General features: G+C 44.9%; 1 protein-coding gene across 1 annotated transcript in view; it reads left to right on the top strand.

Moving 5' to 3' along the window:
• The window catches only part of LOC121531487 (potassium voltage-gated channel subfamily KQT member 1-like), an 82,316-nt gene that overhangs the window by 30,301 nt on the left and 34,132 nt on the right, over nt 1–17,883 (top strand). The window contains exons 3-10 of the mRNA XM_041836724.1: nt 1,451–1,577; nt 1,843–1,921; nt 2,099–2,195; nt 3,494–3,634; nt 6,027–6,137; nt 6,381–6,476; nt 9,942–10,070; nt 11,469–11,625. Of these exons, the coding sequence (XP_041692658.1) occupies nt 1,451–1,577; nt 1,843–1,921; nt 2,099–2,195; nt 3,494–3,634; nt 6,027–6,137; nt 6,381–6,476; nt 9,942–10,070; nt 11,469–11,625 (937 nt within the window). The remainder of the gene's footprint in view (nt 1–1,450; nt 1,578–1,842; nt 1,922–2,098; nt 2,196–3,493; nt 3,635–6,026; nt 6,138–6,380; nt 6,477–9,941; nt 10,071–11,468; nt 11,626–17,883) is intronic.

Below are 17,883 nucleotides of genomic sequence, written 5' to 3'. Positions count from 1 at the left end.
TGTTAGTGAGCATTTCTCCCACAGGGGTCTGAATACTTTCCAAATGCATTGTATGCTAAATCGACACAACATTACATTTACATTTACATTTACATTTACATTTACGTCATTTAGCAGACGCTCTTATCCAGAGCGACTTACATTATATATTTTTTCATACCCCCTGTGGGGTATGAAAAACAGTGCTATTTGTTCCTGTAACATCAATCCAATCCACTCCACAGTATCATTTATGAGGAAAGGAAGGGCACTGTAGTAGTAGTAAGTGAACGTTTCTATAGGGTGAGTGACAGCCAGGGGATTGTTTTTGTGACTATGGAGCTATGTTGTTGCAGCAGGGCCTTGGAATTAGGTTTCATAAGGGGGGACTGGTAGGGAAGCCAGTTTAAGCAAGCAATGGGACGGCCACCCACACTGGGATGGCTATTATGGAGTGTTAGGTGGCACAATATTATGGAGACATGGTGCTAATGAAAAAGATATTGGTTCATTAGGACTTATCAAGTCGTATCACACCTACACAAAATGACACCCATTCAAACCTCTAAGATACGTGCTCGCACACACGCTCACATAGACACACGCATGGATGCAAGCACAAACGCACACACACTGACATTTAGTTTTGCTCCCAGAGGACCATGAATGGTTCATATTGAAGGGGGGATTGGGACTACACTGCAGTGACTGCACCCTCTCTCTAGTGGGGCTGGGGGATATATGGTTACTGTAATAATGCTGGATCAACCATCGGCTGTTTTGTTTTAATCAGATCCCAGAGTTTTTTTCCTTCCAATCAGGTTCTCTAATAGTTGTGACCATTGTTTTTTAACCACCTAACAGATGTGTAAAGGGCTCTAACACAACCCAGCTTATTGTCCTGTGTAGCTCAGTTGGTAGAGCAAGGCGCTTGCAACGCTAGGGTTGTGGGTTCGATTCCCACGGGGGACCAGTATGAAAAAATTGATGCACTCACTAACTGTAAGTCGCTCTGGATAAGAGCGTCTGCTAAATGACTACAAATGTAAAAAATAAATAAATTAGGAGTTATCCTACCTGCACATCCTGCTGAGGTGCTGTCACAGCCATGACGCTCACATAACTAAGCCTTTTACCCTGGCTCAATATGCTCTGTCATCATAGATGCTATCAAACCTTTTTCTTGGTGGGCCGGTGTGAATGGCTCCCTCACCACCAGACCACCTCAGCCTTTCTCTGTCAGCACACCCAGTCCCAGCAAGCTCTTATCAAGCCTGAGATCTCAATGCATTGCTTAGCACTCATATGTATGAAATAGTAAATAAATAGTGTGTGTAGAAGTCTTAGAAATTGTGATAGTAAAATGCAGTAGTCTTAATGAACTAGTTTGAATGCTTTGTGTCTTCCCCCTTTCTTCTCCGGCCCTGTTCTCCTTACTGTTGTCTGTAACTGCTTGTGTTCTGGTCCACAGGAGATTGTCCTGGTGCTGTTCTTTGGGACGGAGTACGTGGTGCGGCTCTGGTCCGCCGGCTGCAGGAGCAAATATGTGGGGATCAAGGGACGACTCCGCTTTATCAGGAAACCCATATCTATCATAGGTGCACCTGGCTTCTACTTTATTACATCTCAAACCACTGTGCCATAGGCATTCAGACAGACACTGTTGTTACATGATATTACCCCTCATTTTTGGTCAAATTAGATTACTTCTAGTATTATGTCTACTACTATTTCTACTATTACTACTTACATTTCAATGGCAATTTAAGCATTTGAAGATTATGAACTAGATGCCAATGCTAATGTGTAGGTGCACACAATACATTACAGATGGTGTCTGTTTCCTTTGTCTCCCCCCCACAGATCTGATAGTGGTTATTGCCTCAGTCATAGTGCTGAGTGTAGGCTCCAATGGCCAAGTGTTTGCCACATCTGCTATCAGGTACTGTGTATGTTACAAATAACAGTGTAATAAATTGTCATATTTTGTGCTGTACTGTAATTGTGTTGTCATTGCTTAGTAAAACAGACGGAAGAGAGTAGAGGTAGAGGAGGCTCTCTCATTGATATAGGCTAAGGTTTGATTGACATCGGTTGCCTTTTGTCTCTATTGTTACAGGGGGATCCGCTTCCTCCAGATTCTACGCATGCTGCACGTGGATCGTCAAGGAGGAACATGGAGGCTTCTGGGATCTGTAGTCTTCCTCCATCGACAGGTGGAGATCCCTTTACATCCCTTGGGGTCATTTAATCTCATAATTATGTGCAGTATGTGCTCACATGAAGTTAAATATCACAAGGTCGTCTGGAGCATAATGCTGTTTTAAGTAGAGTGACTTGATCTACCTTGATCCTACTTGATCTTACTTGATCAACGTTTTCTACGTTGAGTAGGCTTCTCATAAATCCTCAGTCAATCAAACTGATGAAAATGAAAAACGCAAGGTAAATGAGATGCCTAAAGACAAGGTTAGTCATGGCTTTGAAAATGAAAAACAACTAGTATTGGACATTTCTTAACCAAATAAGGACACACCCTGTGGTCAGATGATGGGTACACATTGCTGCCATTTCATCCAGAGGATTAGTGTTTGAGTTGCCCTGCCTCCTGCCTCCTGCCTCCTGCCTAGCCTGTCTGGTTATGGGCAGACATCTATCCATGTTTTTCATGCTACATTACCACCAGTGATTACCACAGAGCCCGGTGTGCAATCACAGATTCCTCTGATACTCTCACTGAGACCTGCAAGGCTTTATAAGGAGAGGGAGGTAGAGCGTCAGGCTCAACATCTTTTCTTTACTCCTCTTTGTGTGTTTTCCCCTCTTTTTTTTTTGTAATCTCTACCGTTACGCTCATTTCATTCATCCAGTGTTCTTTTTAAGACCACCTGTTTCGTATTTTTTTTCTGTCTCACTTTGAGATTTTTTATGTAATGAAAAGCGCTATAAAAGGTTACATTAATTATTATTATTATTATTATTATTATTATTATTATTATTATTATTATTATTATTATTATTATTATTATCTTTAACTGGAAGATGTGGGTTATTTCTCTGTGATGTGCAATGAGTCTACCGGTGATCTTTTAGGGTTTAGTGTTAGGGTTACATCAATAGTCAAAGGGAGATTGTCTTCTCTCTGAGTGAAACGATAGAGAGATATATGCCTCCTCTTTCTATGTTAAATCATTGCATGCTGTAGCCTTGATCAAACTATGTGTTGTAATGATTTATGTTATGGATGGATTTCATTTTAGTTCGATTCATACCTGCAATGTAAAATGTGTAAATAATGTCAAGAAATGCGTTTAACATCTACACATTTTAGCAGACGCTCCTATCCAGAGCGACTTACAGTTAGTGAGTGCATACATTTTCCATACTGGCCCCCAGTGGGAATCGAACCCACAACCCTGACGTTGCAAACGCCATGCTCTACCAACTGAGCTACAGGAGGCCCAATGCATTACAACTGACATACTACACTCTGTGTGTATTTCCTCTGTTGTAGGAGCTGATCACAACGCTGTACATCGGCTTCCTGGGGCTGATCTTTTCCTCCTACTTTGTGTACCTGGCGGAGAAGGATGCTGTGGATGAGGAGGGCAAGACTGGCTTCTCCAGCTATGCTGATGCCCTGTGGTGGGGCGTGGTAAGGCATAGTAATAGCATAGTATATGCCATATAGCAGACTTTTAGTAAAGTGTGTTGTGTATACATTTTAGCATATGTGACCCCAGCAGGAATCAAACCCACAGCCTCTATTTCCACCTCTGTGGTTGTTTTGTGGTGTGTGTTTGTCAATGTCTCCCTCTAGCTTGAGTGGTTCTGGAATACCTAAGCCAGTTTCAGTCACACAAAGCTACAGCTAGCCTCAGAGAAATACGTTTTGTTTGAGAGAAATAGACAAAAGGTGTCAGGAGTTGGGTAGACGATGAATACAGACATAATGCTGAAGCTGTAATGCTTCAATAACACACAGGGGTTCTTATTGGACGTTTTGAAGATGCTGCCCACCCTAGTTGGGACCAAAGATTGAACTACACTCAATGACTATTCATTTTTCCATTTGTGGCTGATGTGTGAAGTAGTTGGTGCAATACTCAGTCTATAAGGAGGCAGCTTATGGTGTTGTGCCCATGCTGTTGTGGCTGTTTCCATCAGGTTTCCATCCATGGCGGGTCAAGTTTCCAGTTCAGTTAATTAAACAGTTGAATGCAAGGCTGTGGGTAATGAGAAACCTGTGGTAGTCTTGTGCTAGGGGGATCTACACACCACAAAAGACTTTCACCATTCACCTCTTTGCTCTCTGGCTCAAATACCTTTTGCTCTGCCACTATAAAGTGTCAGTTCCTTTAATTAAAACTGTAATTGCAGGATTACTAGCTGTTTTTTGATGAGAGTTAGAACGGTTCGGGGTCCTTGGTGCCCAATGAAACCAAGAAGAAAAGCTGTTTTTTGTGTCTCGTAGCCCACAATGAACAAAACAGCCCAATAGGAGCTTTGCTCTCCTTTGTTTTCCACAGACTGTAAACTTGAGACTTGTGATATGCCGTGCCAATAGCGTTGGTCACTCAACTCTGGTTTGTGTGTGTGTGTGTGTTTGTGCGCTGAGTTCAGTTTGCACAGCAGTAAGGGGAGAGCCTGATTGGAGAGTGGTGTGTGTGTGTGTGTGTGTGTGTGTGTGTGTGTGTGTGTGTGTGTGTGTGTGTGTGTGTTTCCCAACATATTCCCTGTCAGCTTGTTTTCCACTGTGGGATGTGCAGGTGCAGGGCACAGCTGTAGGACGGGCCCAGAGCCCACGGCCAATGGCATGATTCATATTCCCCCTCTCTTCTCTCATCCTCGTCTTTCACACTCAGTCCATCCAAGCAGACGGAGGTCATTCAGGGAAAGGTGTTTGATCTGGAGCTTCACCACCACTCTGCTCAACCTCTGAGAAAATATATTTGGAGAGAGAGACAGAAAAGCGATTGATTTCAGGAGGGATAGGGAGAGACAGAGAGAGAGGCAGTGTGCCATATACATGAACTTAGTTTATGGTGTGATGCCACACATAGGGTCTGTGGTGTTTACTATGAACCATAAGATGGCAGGCGTGGTATGGCAATGACACACACTCACACATAGAGAGGGAGAAATAGACCTTGAAGACATGTAGAGGCTTCGCCACCCACTTGGATTGCAGCGCTTACACCAGGGCCCAGTTTTTCAAAAGTTAGCGAACTGGATTTTGCCTATCGGATAGGATTGCATGCATAGAAATACAATGAATAGAATGGACAAGTCATTGACTTGAATGGGGACTTCCGTTCTGTTCATTCTATTTCTATGATAGATAAATCCAGAAAGATAACTTTTGAAAAACTGGGCCATGGGGTTTGAATGCGGGGGTGTTGTTGAGTGGACTATTCCACACTGATGTCAGGCCCATTGTTTAGTCATACCATTTGTAGATGAGGATTAACCACCCCCTCACCCCCTCCCTCCTACTCGGCTTCTTCCTCTTTACTCCCAAAGCCTTTTAAGTATCTCACCTTACATCACCCTCTTTGTGTCAGCACACAGCACATGGTCACACGGCGCCCCAAAGACACTCCACTGTAAGCCAAGTGCTTCTCTCAATGTGTCACAATTGGCTCAGCTTTCAGAGTGATTGTACATGCAAATGCAGGGGGGATTTGTTTTCCTCTCCCGCTCGGCCAAATTCCTCCCTTCACTGTGGATTAGTCCCAGTCAGAATCGTATTCCTATTGAGTGAAGTTCAACTGTTGAATAGTGACAGATATGGAGCGGGGCCAATAAGTCTGATGAACTTTCTCTTCATGATCTGGCCCTTGTTGTTATCGCCAAGCTGAAGGAGCTGTGAAAGCACTGTGTTCAATGACCTCTTTACAACCAAGCAGCTCATTATTAGAAACGCCTTAAAAACTCTTAACTTCTTTAGTTGACATTTAAATGGATATAAAATCAGTGTGTGGAAACATTTCCTTGTTTTCCCCAATGTAGAGTATCATCCCATCTCCACTGTCTTGTGTCCCCAGGTGACGGTGACCACCATTGGCTATGGGGACAAGGTTCCTCAGACGTGGATAGGGAAGGCCATCGCCTCCTGCTTCAGCGTCTTCGCCATCTCCTTCTTCGCTCTTCCTGCAGTAATTACCCCTCCTCCTCCTCCTCCTCCTCCTCACCCACCTCCTCTTCCTCCTTAATAATCTAAATAGCATAATGTGTACATAATTCATAATACACTATATTGCCTTCCATCAATACTGTGTTGTCTGTTGCCGCAGTGTGCAGCTCCAGGTCCTTTTCACAGTGTTGTGATGTCTCTCTCTGTCTCTCAATCTCTTTCTCCCTCTCTCTCTCGTTATCTCTTTCTCTCGTTATCTCTCCAGGGTATACTGGGCTCAGGCTTTGCTCTGAAGGTGCAGCAGAAACAGAGACAGAAACATTTCAACAGACAGATCCCGGCTGCAGCCTCACTAATCCAGGTACTGACTGACTGAGACACAGACAGACAGCCACCCACCAGTCAATCACTCACTCTGTCTTGTCTGGGATCTCAACAGCTATGTATAGGAGAGAACATGTATAGTAAGGAGTGTATACATAGAGCTTAAACAGAGTAATGACATATGGGACGTACTGTAGACCGTTGAATCTCTCTGCGCTCTTAGAAAAAAGGTGCTATCTAGATACCTAAAAGGGTTCTTCGGCTGTCCCCATAGGAGAACCCTTTGAAGAACCCTTGTTGGTTCCTGGTAGAACCATTTTGGTTCCAATTACAACAGTTTTGGGTTCCATGTAGAACCCTTTCCACCGAGGGTTCTACATGGAACCCAAAATGGTTCTACCTGGAACCAAAAATGATTATTCTATGGGGACAGCTGAAGAACCATTTTGGAACCCTTTTTTCAAAGAGTGTAGGTGTGATGGGTGATTTGAAGGAGTCAGGCGCAGGAGGGTAAATCACAGAATACAGAGTTTATTCTGGAAAACAGAGTTACGCAGGATAGCGTCAAACACAAGGACAAGGGGGCAGAGGGAACACTTATACAAGTACGAATAAGGGGATATGAACCAGGTGTGTGTAAATGACAAGAAAAAACAAATGGAATGATGATATGAGATGCGGCAGTGGCTAGAAGGCCGGTGACGACAAACACCGAAGCCTGCCCGAACAAGGAGAGGAGGCAGCTTCGGAGGAAGTCGTGACAGTACCCCCCGCTCCAGCAGCGTGCCGACACCAGTCTCGGGGATGTCCAGGAGGACGCGGAGCAGGGCGAGCCGGATGGCGACGGTGGAAATCCCGCAACAGGGAGGGATCGAGGATATCCCTCATCGGGACCCAGCACCTTACCTCCGGACCGTACCCCTCCCACTCCACAAGGTACTGAAGGCCCCCCACCCGACACCTCGAATCCAGGATGGAACGGACGGAGTACGCCGGGGCCCCCTCGATGTCCCGGGAGGCGGAGGGACCTCCCGCACCTCAGATTCCTGGAGCGGACCAGCCACCACCGGCCTGAGGAGAGACACATGAAACGAGGGGTTAATACGATAATCATGGGGAAGTAATAACCTATAAGTAACCTCGTTTATCCTCCTCAGGACTTTGAACGGCCCCACAAACCGCGGGCTCAGCTTCCGGCAGGGCAGGCTTTGGGGCAGATTCCGGGTCGAGAGCCAGAACCGATCACCTGGTACGAAGACCGGGGCCTCACTGCGGTGGCGGTCAGCATTGACCTTCTGACGACGCACAGCGCGTTGGAGATGGACGTGAGCATCGTTCCACGTCTCCTTCCGCATGCCGAAACCAGTCATCCACCGCAGGAGCCTCGGTCTGGCTCTGGTGCCACGGTGCCAGAACCGGTTGATAACCTAAAACACATTGGAATGGCGTTAGGTTAGTGGAGGAGTGACGGAGAGAGTTCTGGGCATATTCGGCCCATGGCAAGAACACTATCCTGGCAGTAGGACCGCAGGAACCTACCCACATCATGATTTACCCGTTCCATTACTCTCGGGGTTGAAACCAGAGGTCAGACTGACCGAGACCCCCAGACGTTCCATGAACGCCTTCCAGACCTTGGATGTGAACTGGGGACCCTGGTCAGACACTATGTCCTCTGGTACCCCGTAGTGCCGGAAGATATGTATAAACAGGGCCTCCGCAGTCTGCAGGGCCGTGGGGAGACCGGGCAAAGGAAGGAGGCTACAGGCCTTGGAAAAGCGGTCCACAACGACCAGGATGGTGGTGTTACCTTGAGAGAGGGGCAGATCAGTCAGGAAATCAATACTTAGGTAAGACCATGGGAGGTGCCTAGGTGCCTTACTCTGGGCGCACACCGAGCAGGAGGAGACACCCTCATGTCCTTAGCCAAGGTAGGCCACCAGTACTTTCCGGTCAGGCAGCGCACTGTACGACGATACCTGGGTGACCAGAGGAGGGGGACGTGTGTGCCCAGTAGATCAGATGGTCATGGACAAGAGCAGGCACGTACTGCAGCCCAGCGGGACACTGAGGTGGAGATGGCTCTGTGCGTAATGCCTGCACTATATCCGCGTCCATCGCCCATACTACCGGCACCACTATGCAGGAGGCCGGGAGTATGGGGGTGTTGTCTCTGGGCCTCTCCTCTGTGTCATACAGCCGTGACAGTGCGTCTGCCTTCACGTTCGCTTCTCCCAAGCTGGCTAGCATCGTCGAATGCTCCTGCACCCGTGCCACGACTCCAGGCATGCGCTCCTCTCCCGCTGACTCCATAGCGGGTGGGTGATTCTGTGATGGGTGATTTGAAGGAGTCAGGCGCAGGAGGGTAAATCATAGAATACAGAGTTTATTCCGGAAAACAGAGTTACGCAGGATAGCGTCAAACAGTCAAGTGCGCAAAACAGGTGCACTGGAGCAAAAACAGGCACACGGGGAAAATATACCCCGGCAATGCAAAATACACGTAGCTCAACTGAGCTACTCTCTCCTCACATAGAACAATCACCCACAAGGACATACAAGTGCTAATGATGGGATATGAACCAGGTGTGTGTAAATGACAAGACAAAACAAATGGAATGATGATATGAGATGCGGCAGTGGCTAGAAGGCCGATGACGACGAACGCCGAAGCCTGCCCGAACAAGGAGAGGAGGCAGCTTCGGAGGAAGTCGTGACAGTTGGACCTGGGCTGGTCTGGCCTGGTCTGACGCACACCATCTTTGATTTAGTGCTTCACTCATGTAACATCTTCAGGCTAGGAGGTCAGACAGGTTGAATTAAAACATGTCCAAAACCACTCAATCTCCCGAATTCGATTCTTTACAGAACACATTTGTTCCCTCCAGATCTTGCCAATGTAAGCTTCAAAAAGCAGTCTAGTAGTTTTAGAGGAGCAGCAGTGTTTGTAGTCTGCATATTCCCGCTATGTCCTGGAAAAGGTGAGCGGTCCTGTCCTGTTCTCTCCCAGATGGAGACGACAGGCAAATAGCAGCCGGTTTTATTCGCCAGGAGCTGGCCATCACAAGGATCACATTGACTCTGAACAAACACAGAATCGCACAGCTGCATTTACATAGAGACTCCTTATTGTGGTGACATTTAGAAACGTAGAGACACTAAATGCACATAATAGTGATGATGATGATGATGTCGGTGCAGAGCTAAAAATGGAATGGGTATAGGATTTTTCACAAAAAAATGTCAGACTGAAGTTGTGAAACAAGGAATCTGCTTCAGAGGGAAGAGTCGTCTCTGTCAGAGCACAGCGTTGCACTGACATAAGGTCAGTTGGTTAAGGTTCGGATAGGGCTGATTCTAGATCTGTGCCTAAGGCCAACTTCTACCTAGAGCTGAGAAAATGTCCAGGTGATCAGCTCACCCGCTGGGTTTACCCTGGTAAATGATATGATTAAAACATTTATCACACTGGTTCACTGTTTGTGTCCATCCTCTTCCTCAGACGCTGTGGCGGTGCTATGTAGCAGAGAAACCAGAAGGCTGTCCCGCCACCTGGAAGATGTACGTCCTCACCGGAGACTACATCCCTACCATTAATTCTGAAAACAACAGCCCAAACCTCAGAAACAAGGTAAAAACTGCATTACTACTTCAGTTATTAAAAAGCAAATACTGTAGGTTTATTCACACATTATGCACCTTTAACCCTGTTCAGAGAGAAGCAACAGTTTGCCTCTGCATTCTACTGATGCACTATAGCTGCTTTGTCAATCAACAGCTAATATATCTGGTCAACCTGTCTCTCGGCACACATGCATCCCATCTCAATTCCCAGAGATGTCAGAAAGAGAGCTGCCCACAGGAAAAAGCTGTTTGGTAGGGATATGAGCCATCCATCTGGCTGACAGACAGACCTAGTATTATCCCCTTCAACAGTGTGGTTTTTAACTTAACTACATTAGCTGTGTGGTGGTGCTTAGGGCATGGAACTGACTGTGAAAGAACAAGTTAAGCCCCCCATCCACTCCCTTTCCCCAGTCAGCAGCCACCCACCCCCACCACATACCCCCTACCCCTCGAGGCCTGAGCCAGTGAGCCACCAGGATGACTCCAGGCCTTTGTCTCCCCCACACAAAGACACAGTCAGTTGAGATGATGTCACCGCTGCCTTTCTCATGGGAGTAAACCTTTGTGTTGGTAGAACAACAACAAAAAAATCTTTGTTTAGCATTGAACCCACACATATTGGGGAGAGTGAAGGCTGCTTCCGTCCCTTTCTGTTTCTGCATGTGACTTTTCTCCTTCTCTCTCTCTCACCTTCTCTCTCTCTCTCCTCTATCCCTCTCCCCTCTGTTCCTAATGAGTCATTCAGAATTCAGGCACATTCTGGTATTTGGACAGGACTGTGGGCCAGTCAATGCCAGGAGACTGTGTGTCTGTCACTGAGTAAAAATCATTCCGTTTCTATAAAGCAGTCAGTCTATAAAGCTTGCTCTGGGAGATGGAGTGGAGCACAATGAAGGTCCGGAGGCATTCAGAGACTTAGAGAGCTTTGACCTCAGTTAAACCTGCATAGATTAGAAGACATCGCCTAAGTCACCATGCTATAGTGCAGGTAGATTTGAAATGTCAGAAATATATTATTTGAAGAGGTTTAAGTGTGCACGAATCATTGCTTAAAAAGCAAATACTGAGGCATCAACATTATGAATGGTTAGGCAATGCATCATCAACGTTTACTGAACAGTATATGCAATGTTAGAAATAGCAAATGAGGTATAAACAACAAGTGATAGTGCTAAAACAATTCTGTGCAACCAAAAAAACAAACAAACAACTTGTTTATCATATGGAGGTAGTGATTGGCCACATGTGACCCTTGGCCTTACCTGTTTATTCCCACAGGACCAGGAGTGACCACATAAACCTGACCAGCGAAACTCCTGGCCCTAATGACCGATGCTGAGTTTGTGTTCAGGACAGTCCTGATGATGCTTTTCTTGTGTTTCTGTCTCTGTTGTGTCTTCAGAGAAAGCGCCCCAAGAGGAAACTGAAGATGGTTCGTGACAACGGCTCCCTGACAATCACTGGAGAGAAGAGGATGTCCATTCCTCAGATCACCTTCGACCACATCGAAGATAAAGACGAGAAGAAAGAGGTCCCCTTCTTTCTAGAAGAACAGCCAGGTAACTGGACAGTACTGGAAGGAACTGGTTTCATTACAGTTGGTCGTCTTACAGACACTCCTAATGTTTGGCTTAAAGTGAAGATAGATTACACTGGGAACAGATGTAATTTCAACGTCTAGTTTTGATTCACATTCGGTTGAGTTGTCAACTAACATGAATTCAACGTGAAATCAACAAAAAATGTCACAAGATCATTGGATTTAGGTTCAAAGTTGGGTAAAAAAAATATGAAATTCCCTTACGTTACTGACTTTTTGCAAATATAATGAGTTTTCCACGTTAATTCAACGTCATCACATATATTTTTTTTGTTGAAATGACGTGGAAACAACATTGATTCAACCAGTTTTTGCCCAGTGGGATACTGCCATAATGGCAGTGTCGATTTTAGCATGTAAATCTTGTTGGGGCAAACTCACCAATTTTTTGGGGGATGCATGCCAGCAAAGTCACTACACAACACAACACAAAACTAAACAATACATTAATACAAATGGTGCCCACAAACTGTTAGGGCCTACATAAAGGTATCCCAACAGTAGAGCTTTCTTTTCAGCACCATGTATTGAATCCTTACCACTGCTACACCTGGCTATCAGCCAAGCCTTGTCTGGCAGCGAAACAGTTCATTCAGCCGCATTCACTGCCTTAAAAAAACCCATTGCTGATATGGTTGACTTGCTTAAACAAATGTGGTTTCTACTGACAATTGAGATGTACAAACTATGGCATAAGGGGATGACGAGCAGATAAGAGGCAATCCGTAATTTGGATTAAGACATTAATGAGCGAGCTAGGACGGACGTAGTCAATATAACTATTTGTTCAGCACTTTTGAAATGTACAGCAACAGAATTCAGAACATGGGCCGTTCTTACAGTATTCTCCCTGTACACCAAGTCAGAACTGTAGGATAAATAAAGGGGGCATATAAGCAGACAATGAAAGCTCTTACGATATTTGATGATCACATTTCTCTAAAACAGGCTATAGGCTACATGTGCACCAACAAGTCAGAACAGTAGGCTAAATTATGAGGGGGAAAGGGACTAAATTATTAGGGATGAGGCACATGGGCTACTAACAGTTTACCACTCAACATACACTTAGTATTACTTTCTTAGCTACAGTATACATATCTCCCTGGCATATTACATAATTTATGCAGCAGCATACAATACATTTTTGGGCTCACCTTGTTGTGCTGTGCTCACTTAAATAAGAAGGTGGCGCGGCGGTCCTTCTTGTGGGCTCTAGAAAGAGGCCCGAAATCCCGACTTGGAATTCTGTGTTGGATGACCGTTCAAAATTATTTTCCCAGTCGGAGCTAGTTTTATCTGAGTTCCCAGTTGTCTTGAACTCACTGACGTCTGAGATTTCACAGTTCCGAGTTTCCAGGTGTTTTGAACGCTGCAGAAATCATGCTGGATTGACAGCATGGCCAATGTATTAAAACTTTTCTGGCCCATGGCGTTACCCCCTTTTTCGTGATATCCAATTGAAGTTACGATTTTGTCTCATCGCTGCAACTCCCCTATGGACTCGGCGAAGGTCGAGAGCAAAGCCGCACTGCTTCTTGACACACTGCTCACTTAACCCGGAAGCCAGCTGCACCAATGTGTTGGAGGAAACACTGTCGAACTGACGAGTCAGCTTCCAGTCCCCGGCCCACCATAAGGAGTCGCTAGAGCACGATGAGACAAGGATATCCCGGCCGACCAAACCCTCCCCTAACCCGGACGACGCTGGGCCAATTGTGCGCCACCTCATGGGTCTCCCGGTCAGAGCCGCCTGTGACACAGCCTGGGATCGAACCCGGGGCTGCAGTGGCGCCTTAGCACTCATTGTTGAATTTGCGATTTCCAACTTGTTATGTAATGTTTATGTCCAATGGCCGATGAGCACCGATACGTTTTATCTATAATTTATATTCATATGACAAGGATTGAAAAGGATTTGCCAGTAGATTGCCGACATGATGCATGATGATGACTGGTTGTCTAGCTTTACATTTACATTTTAGTCATTTAGCAGACGCTCTTATCCAGAGCGACTTACAGTTAGTGAATAATTTTTATTTTTTGTAATTTTTTATACTGGCCCCCCGTGGGAATCGAACCCACAACCCTGGCGTTGCAAACGCCATGCTCTATCAACTGAGCTACATCCCTGCCGGCCATTCCCTCCCCTACCCTGGACAACGCTGGGCCAATTGTGCGCCGCCCATGAGTCTCCCGGTCGCGGCCGGCTGCGACAGAGCCTGGATTCGAACCAGGATCTCTAGTGGCACAGTTAGCACTGCGATGCAGTGCCTTAGACCACTGCGCTTAGACCACTGCGCTTTCTAGCTAAGATTTTGAAAGTATGACGGTGACATGATCAGTCCAATCAAAGCTACGGTAGATATAACGTGATTTGACGTAATTTTATCTGTGGCCAATGACCTTGAGCCTTCTTGGGTGGGCACTTCTAATGTAAGTCTATGGCAGCACCCAAGGGGCCTGAATTTTCGAGCTCTACCCGTAGATTTTGCGGTGACATAGTGTCCTCATGAGTGACAGAACACTGAGCTAATCATGGCGCAACTAGAGAACATTACCAACCCCTACACTCCGTATTATCCGCTGGCTACACCTGCATTTTGGAGCTGCCTTACTCAAGAAAGCAAAAAAGAGACCATAGGAGAAATTAGCATGGATGTAAGGCGATAGACTGTTATTTTAGCACAGTTTGAGACAGCTGTGTTTGAAGCAGATGTCATATGTGACCGCCTCAATTCGGTCTTATGTAGCAACATTTGAAATTGTGTTTTTTACATTGGATAAAAGTAGAGACTCAGAGCTAGAAAATTGTATATCATATACTACAGTTGAGGAACAATGGGAAAGTAATTGTGGTCCTCTGTAGCTCAACTGGTAGAGCACGGCGCTTGAAACGCCAAGGTAGTGGGTTCGAGCCCCGGGACCACCCATACACAAAAATGTATGCACGCATGACTGTAAGTCGCTTTGGATAAAAGTGTCTGCTAAATGGCATATTATTATAATTCTGCTTCGAAAGTTGCTAAACTTGTAACCCCACTTTTGAGAAAAATGCCCTTGAATGTTTTGGTACACCTACTGGAGTGCTCTTCTTTGTCTACACCCATTCAGCATCGTTCACACCCTCTTAAGCCCCACACATCTCTTTAAGGATTCACATGTGAGGCCATGTGGTAAACACACGCTATATCAAATCAAATCTATGTTTATTTGTCACATGCACAGGATTCTGAAGGTGTAAACGGTACAGTGAAGTGGTTACTTGCATAGAAGCAATATCAAAAACAGAAAGTCTCCAGATAAAAATATTTTATTATTAGATTATATTTTATTATTAAATGAAGTTTACCCGACACACTTGTCTAAATTGATGGTCATGTGAAGAAAATACTATAACCACCCCCCAGCCACATCTAACTAAGTGAGTGGGTCACTATTGTCTAGACATGTATACATGTTCATGAAATACAATAGATGGCCGTAATCCCCCCCAGACACACCTGGCTAATTTGATGGGTCATGTAATAATCCAGCCAAAGTGGAGTCTTTTTTATTTATACATGTAGCTAGCCAGGTAGCTAGCTAGCTAAACAATGAACTGGCATAATCCCAACTCATACTACTACCAATACAAACATTGTCATAGCTGTAGTATGAATCTGCAGGTAGCTAAAGCTAACAAACGAGGTTCAATGTTAGCTAGCTAACATTAGGCTATAATTAGCAATGCAAATAATGTTTCTGATTCAAAAAATATTACTACACAGATCATCCACGTAATGTTAGCTAGCGAGCCAGCAAGCTAACATTTGATAGCTAACTAACAGTACGCTTTAACTTGCAATAAAACTGACTTTCTGACAAAATTAGGAACTTATATCTGAAAATGTAGCTAGACTCTTAGCCTTATACATGGATGAACGCTTCACAGCAGACTGGAACCATTTAACTCTGTTTTGTTTGTAGCTACATCTTGTTTGGCCAGCGTTGTGTCAAGTCACTCCGGTCCATACTGACCGTGGCTTGTGCAAAAAGTAGCCCATCACTTTTTCCAACTGATCTGTCGATAGCGCCTGCTATGGGCAACAATGTTGTTGAGAAAAGTAGCAGAACTTTTGTAGTTCTCGATGGCTAATGTTATATCTTTCAAAAACTGCACGGTAGAAAGGACTGTCAACACATACTGAACAGCTCACGTTATAGACAGAAGCATGCTACATGGCAGACCAATCCAAACTCATCTCCCAGCTTTTCCAGCCCATCCATTATCTTAGCCATTCATGGCTAGCGGGAAGGTTCCTGTCTTTTTCTGTGGCTAAACTAAGTAGTAACAATTTTATTCGTATTTATGGATGGAATACAAGTTTCTTATTAAGGCACATTAAAGTTCACGTTCCAGAAGGCATTTGTGCCAAAAAACACATTTTGATAAAAAATGTATGTTTACGTTCAAATGCCGCTCCTGTGAAGTAGTGACGTGCGACATACACCTAGCTTCCTGAAATGAGTCACATATGAGGAGCATTTTCCAAAGTGAATTACCATAGTAATGAAACAGTTTTTTCTTTCAATTCAAACTTCATTTGATTAAATAATGTATTTAAGGGCCCCTTGAAATGATGTCATGCAGACTTATGTTTTGCAGCTTTTTTTTTTTATTTTATTTTTTATTTCACCTTTATTTAACCAGGTAAACCAGTTGAGAACAAGTTCTCATTCACAACTGCGACCTGGCCAAGATAAAGCATAGCAGTGCGATAAAAACAACAACACAGAGTTACATATGGGGTAAAACAAAACAAAAATCAAAAAAATACAACAGAAATACAATTAATATACAGTGTGCAAATTTAGCAAGTTATGGAGGTAAGGCAATAAAATAGGCTATAGTGCAAAATAATTACAATTTAGTATTAACACTGGAATGATGTGCAAGAGATGATGTGCAAATAGAGATACTGGGGTACAGATGAGCAAAATAAATAACAATATAGGGATGAGGTAGTTGGCGGGCTAATTTCAGATGGGCTGTGTACAGGTGCAGTGATCGGTAAGGTGCTCTGACAACTGATGCCTAAAGTTAGTGAGGGAGATAAGCGTCTCCAGCTTCAGAGATTTTTGCAGTTTGTTCCAGTCATTGGCAGCAGAGAACTGGAAGGAATTGCGGCCAAAGGAGGTGTTGGCTTTGGGGATGACCAGTGAGATATACCCGCTGGAGCGCAGACTACGGGTGGGTGTTGCTATGGTGACCAATGAGCTAAGATAAGGCGGGGATTTGCCTAGCAGTGATTTATAGATGGCCTGGAGCCAGTGGGTTTGGCGACGAATATGTAGTGAGGACCAGCCAACAAGAGCGTACAGGTCACAGTGGTGGGTATTATATGGGGCTTTGGAGACAAAACGGATGGCACTGTGATAGACAACATCCAATTTGCTGAGTAGAGTGTTGGAGGCTATTTTGTAAATGACATCGCCGAAGTCAAGGATCGGTAGGATAGTCAGTTTTACAAGGGCATGTTTGGCAGCATGAGTGAAGGAGGCTTTGTTGCGAAATAGGAAACCGATTCTAGATTTAACTTTGGATTGGAGATTCTTAATGTGAGTCTGGAAGGAGAGTTTACAGTCTAACCAGACACCTAGATATTTGTAGTTGTCCACGTACTCTAGGTCAGACCCGTCTAGAGTAGTGATTCTAGTCGGGTGGGCGGGTGCAAGCAGCGTTCGGTTGAAGAGCATGCATTTTGTTTTACTAGTGTTTAAGAGCAGTTGGAGGCTACTGAAGGAGTGTTGTATGGAATTGAAGCTCGTTTGGAGGTTTGTTAACACAGTGTCCAATGAAGGGCCAGATGTATACAAAATGGTGTCGTCTGCGTAGAGGTGGATCTGAGAGTCACCAGCAGCAAGAGCGACGTCATTGATATACACAGAGAAAAGAGTTGGCCCAAGAATTGAACCCTGTGGCACCCCCATAGAGACTGCCATAGGTCCAGACAACAGGCCCTCCGATTTGACACATTGAACTCTATCTGAGAAGTAGTTGGTGAACCAGGCGAGGCAGTCATTAGAGAAACCAAGGCTATTTAGTCTGCCAATAAGAATGCGGTGGTTGACAGAGTCGAAAGCCTTGGCCAGGTCAATGAAAACGGCTGCACAGTACTGTCTATTATCGATCGCGGTTATAATATCATTTAGGACCTTGAGCGTGGCTGAAGTG

The sequence above is a fragment of the Coregonus clupeaformis genome, chromosome 19 (assembly GCF_020615455.1).
Source record: "Coregonus clupeaformis isolate EN_2021a chromosome 19, ASM2061545v1, whole genome shotgun sequence".
NCBI lineage: Eukaryota > Metazoa > Chordata > Actinopteri > Salmoniformes > Salmonidae > Coregonus > Coregonus clupeaformis.
This window is presented reverse-complemented; position numbering and strand designations above follow the sequence as displayed.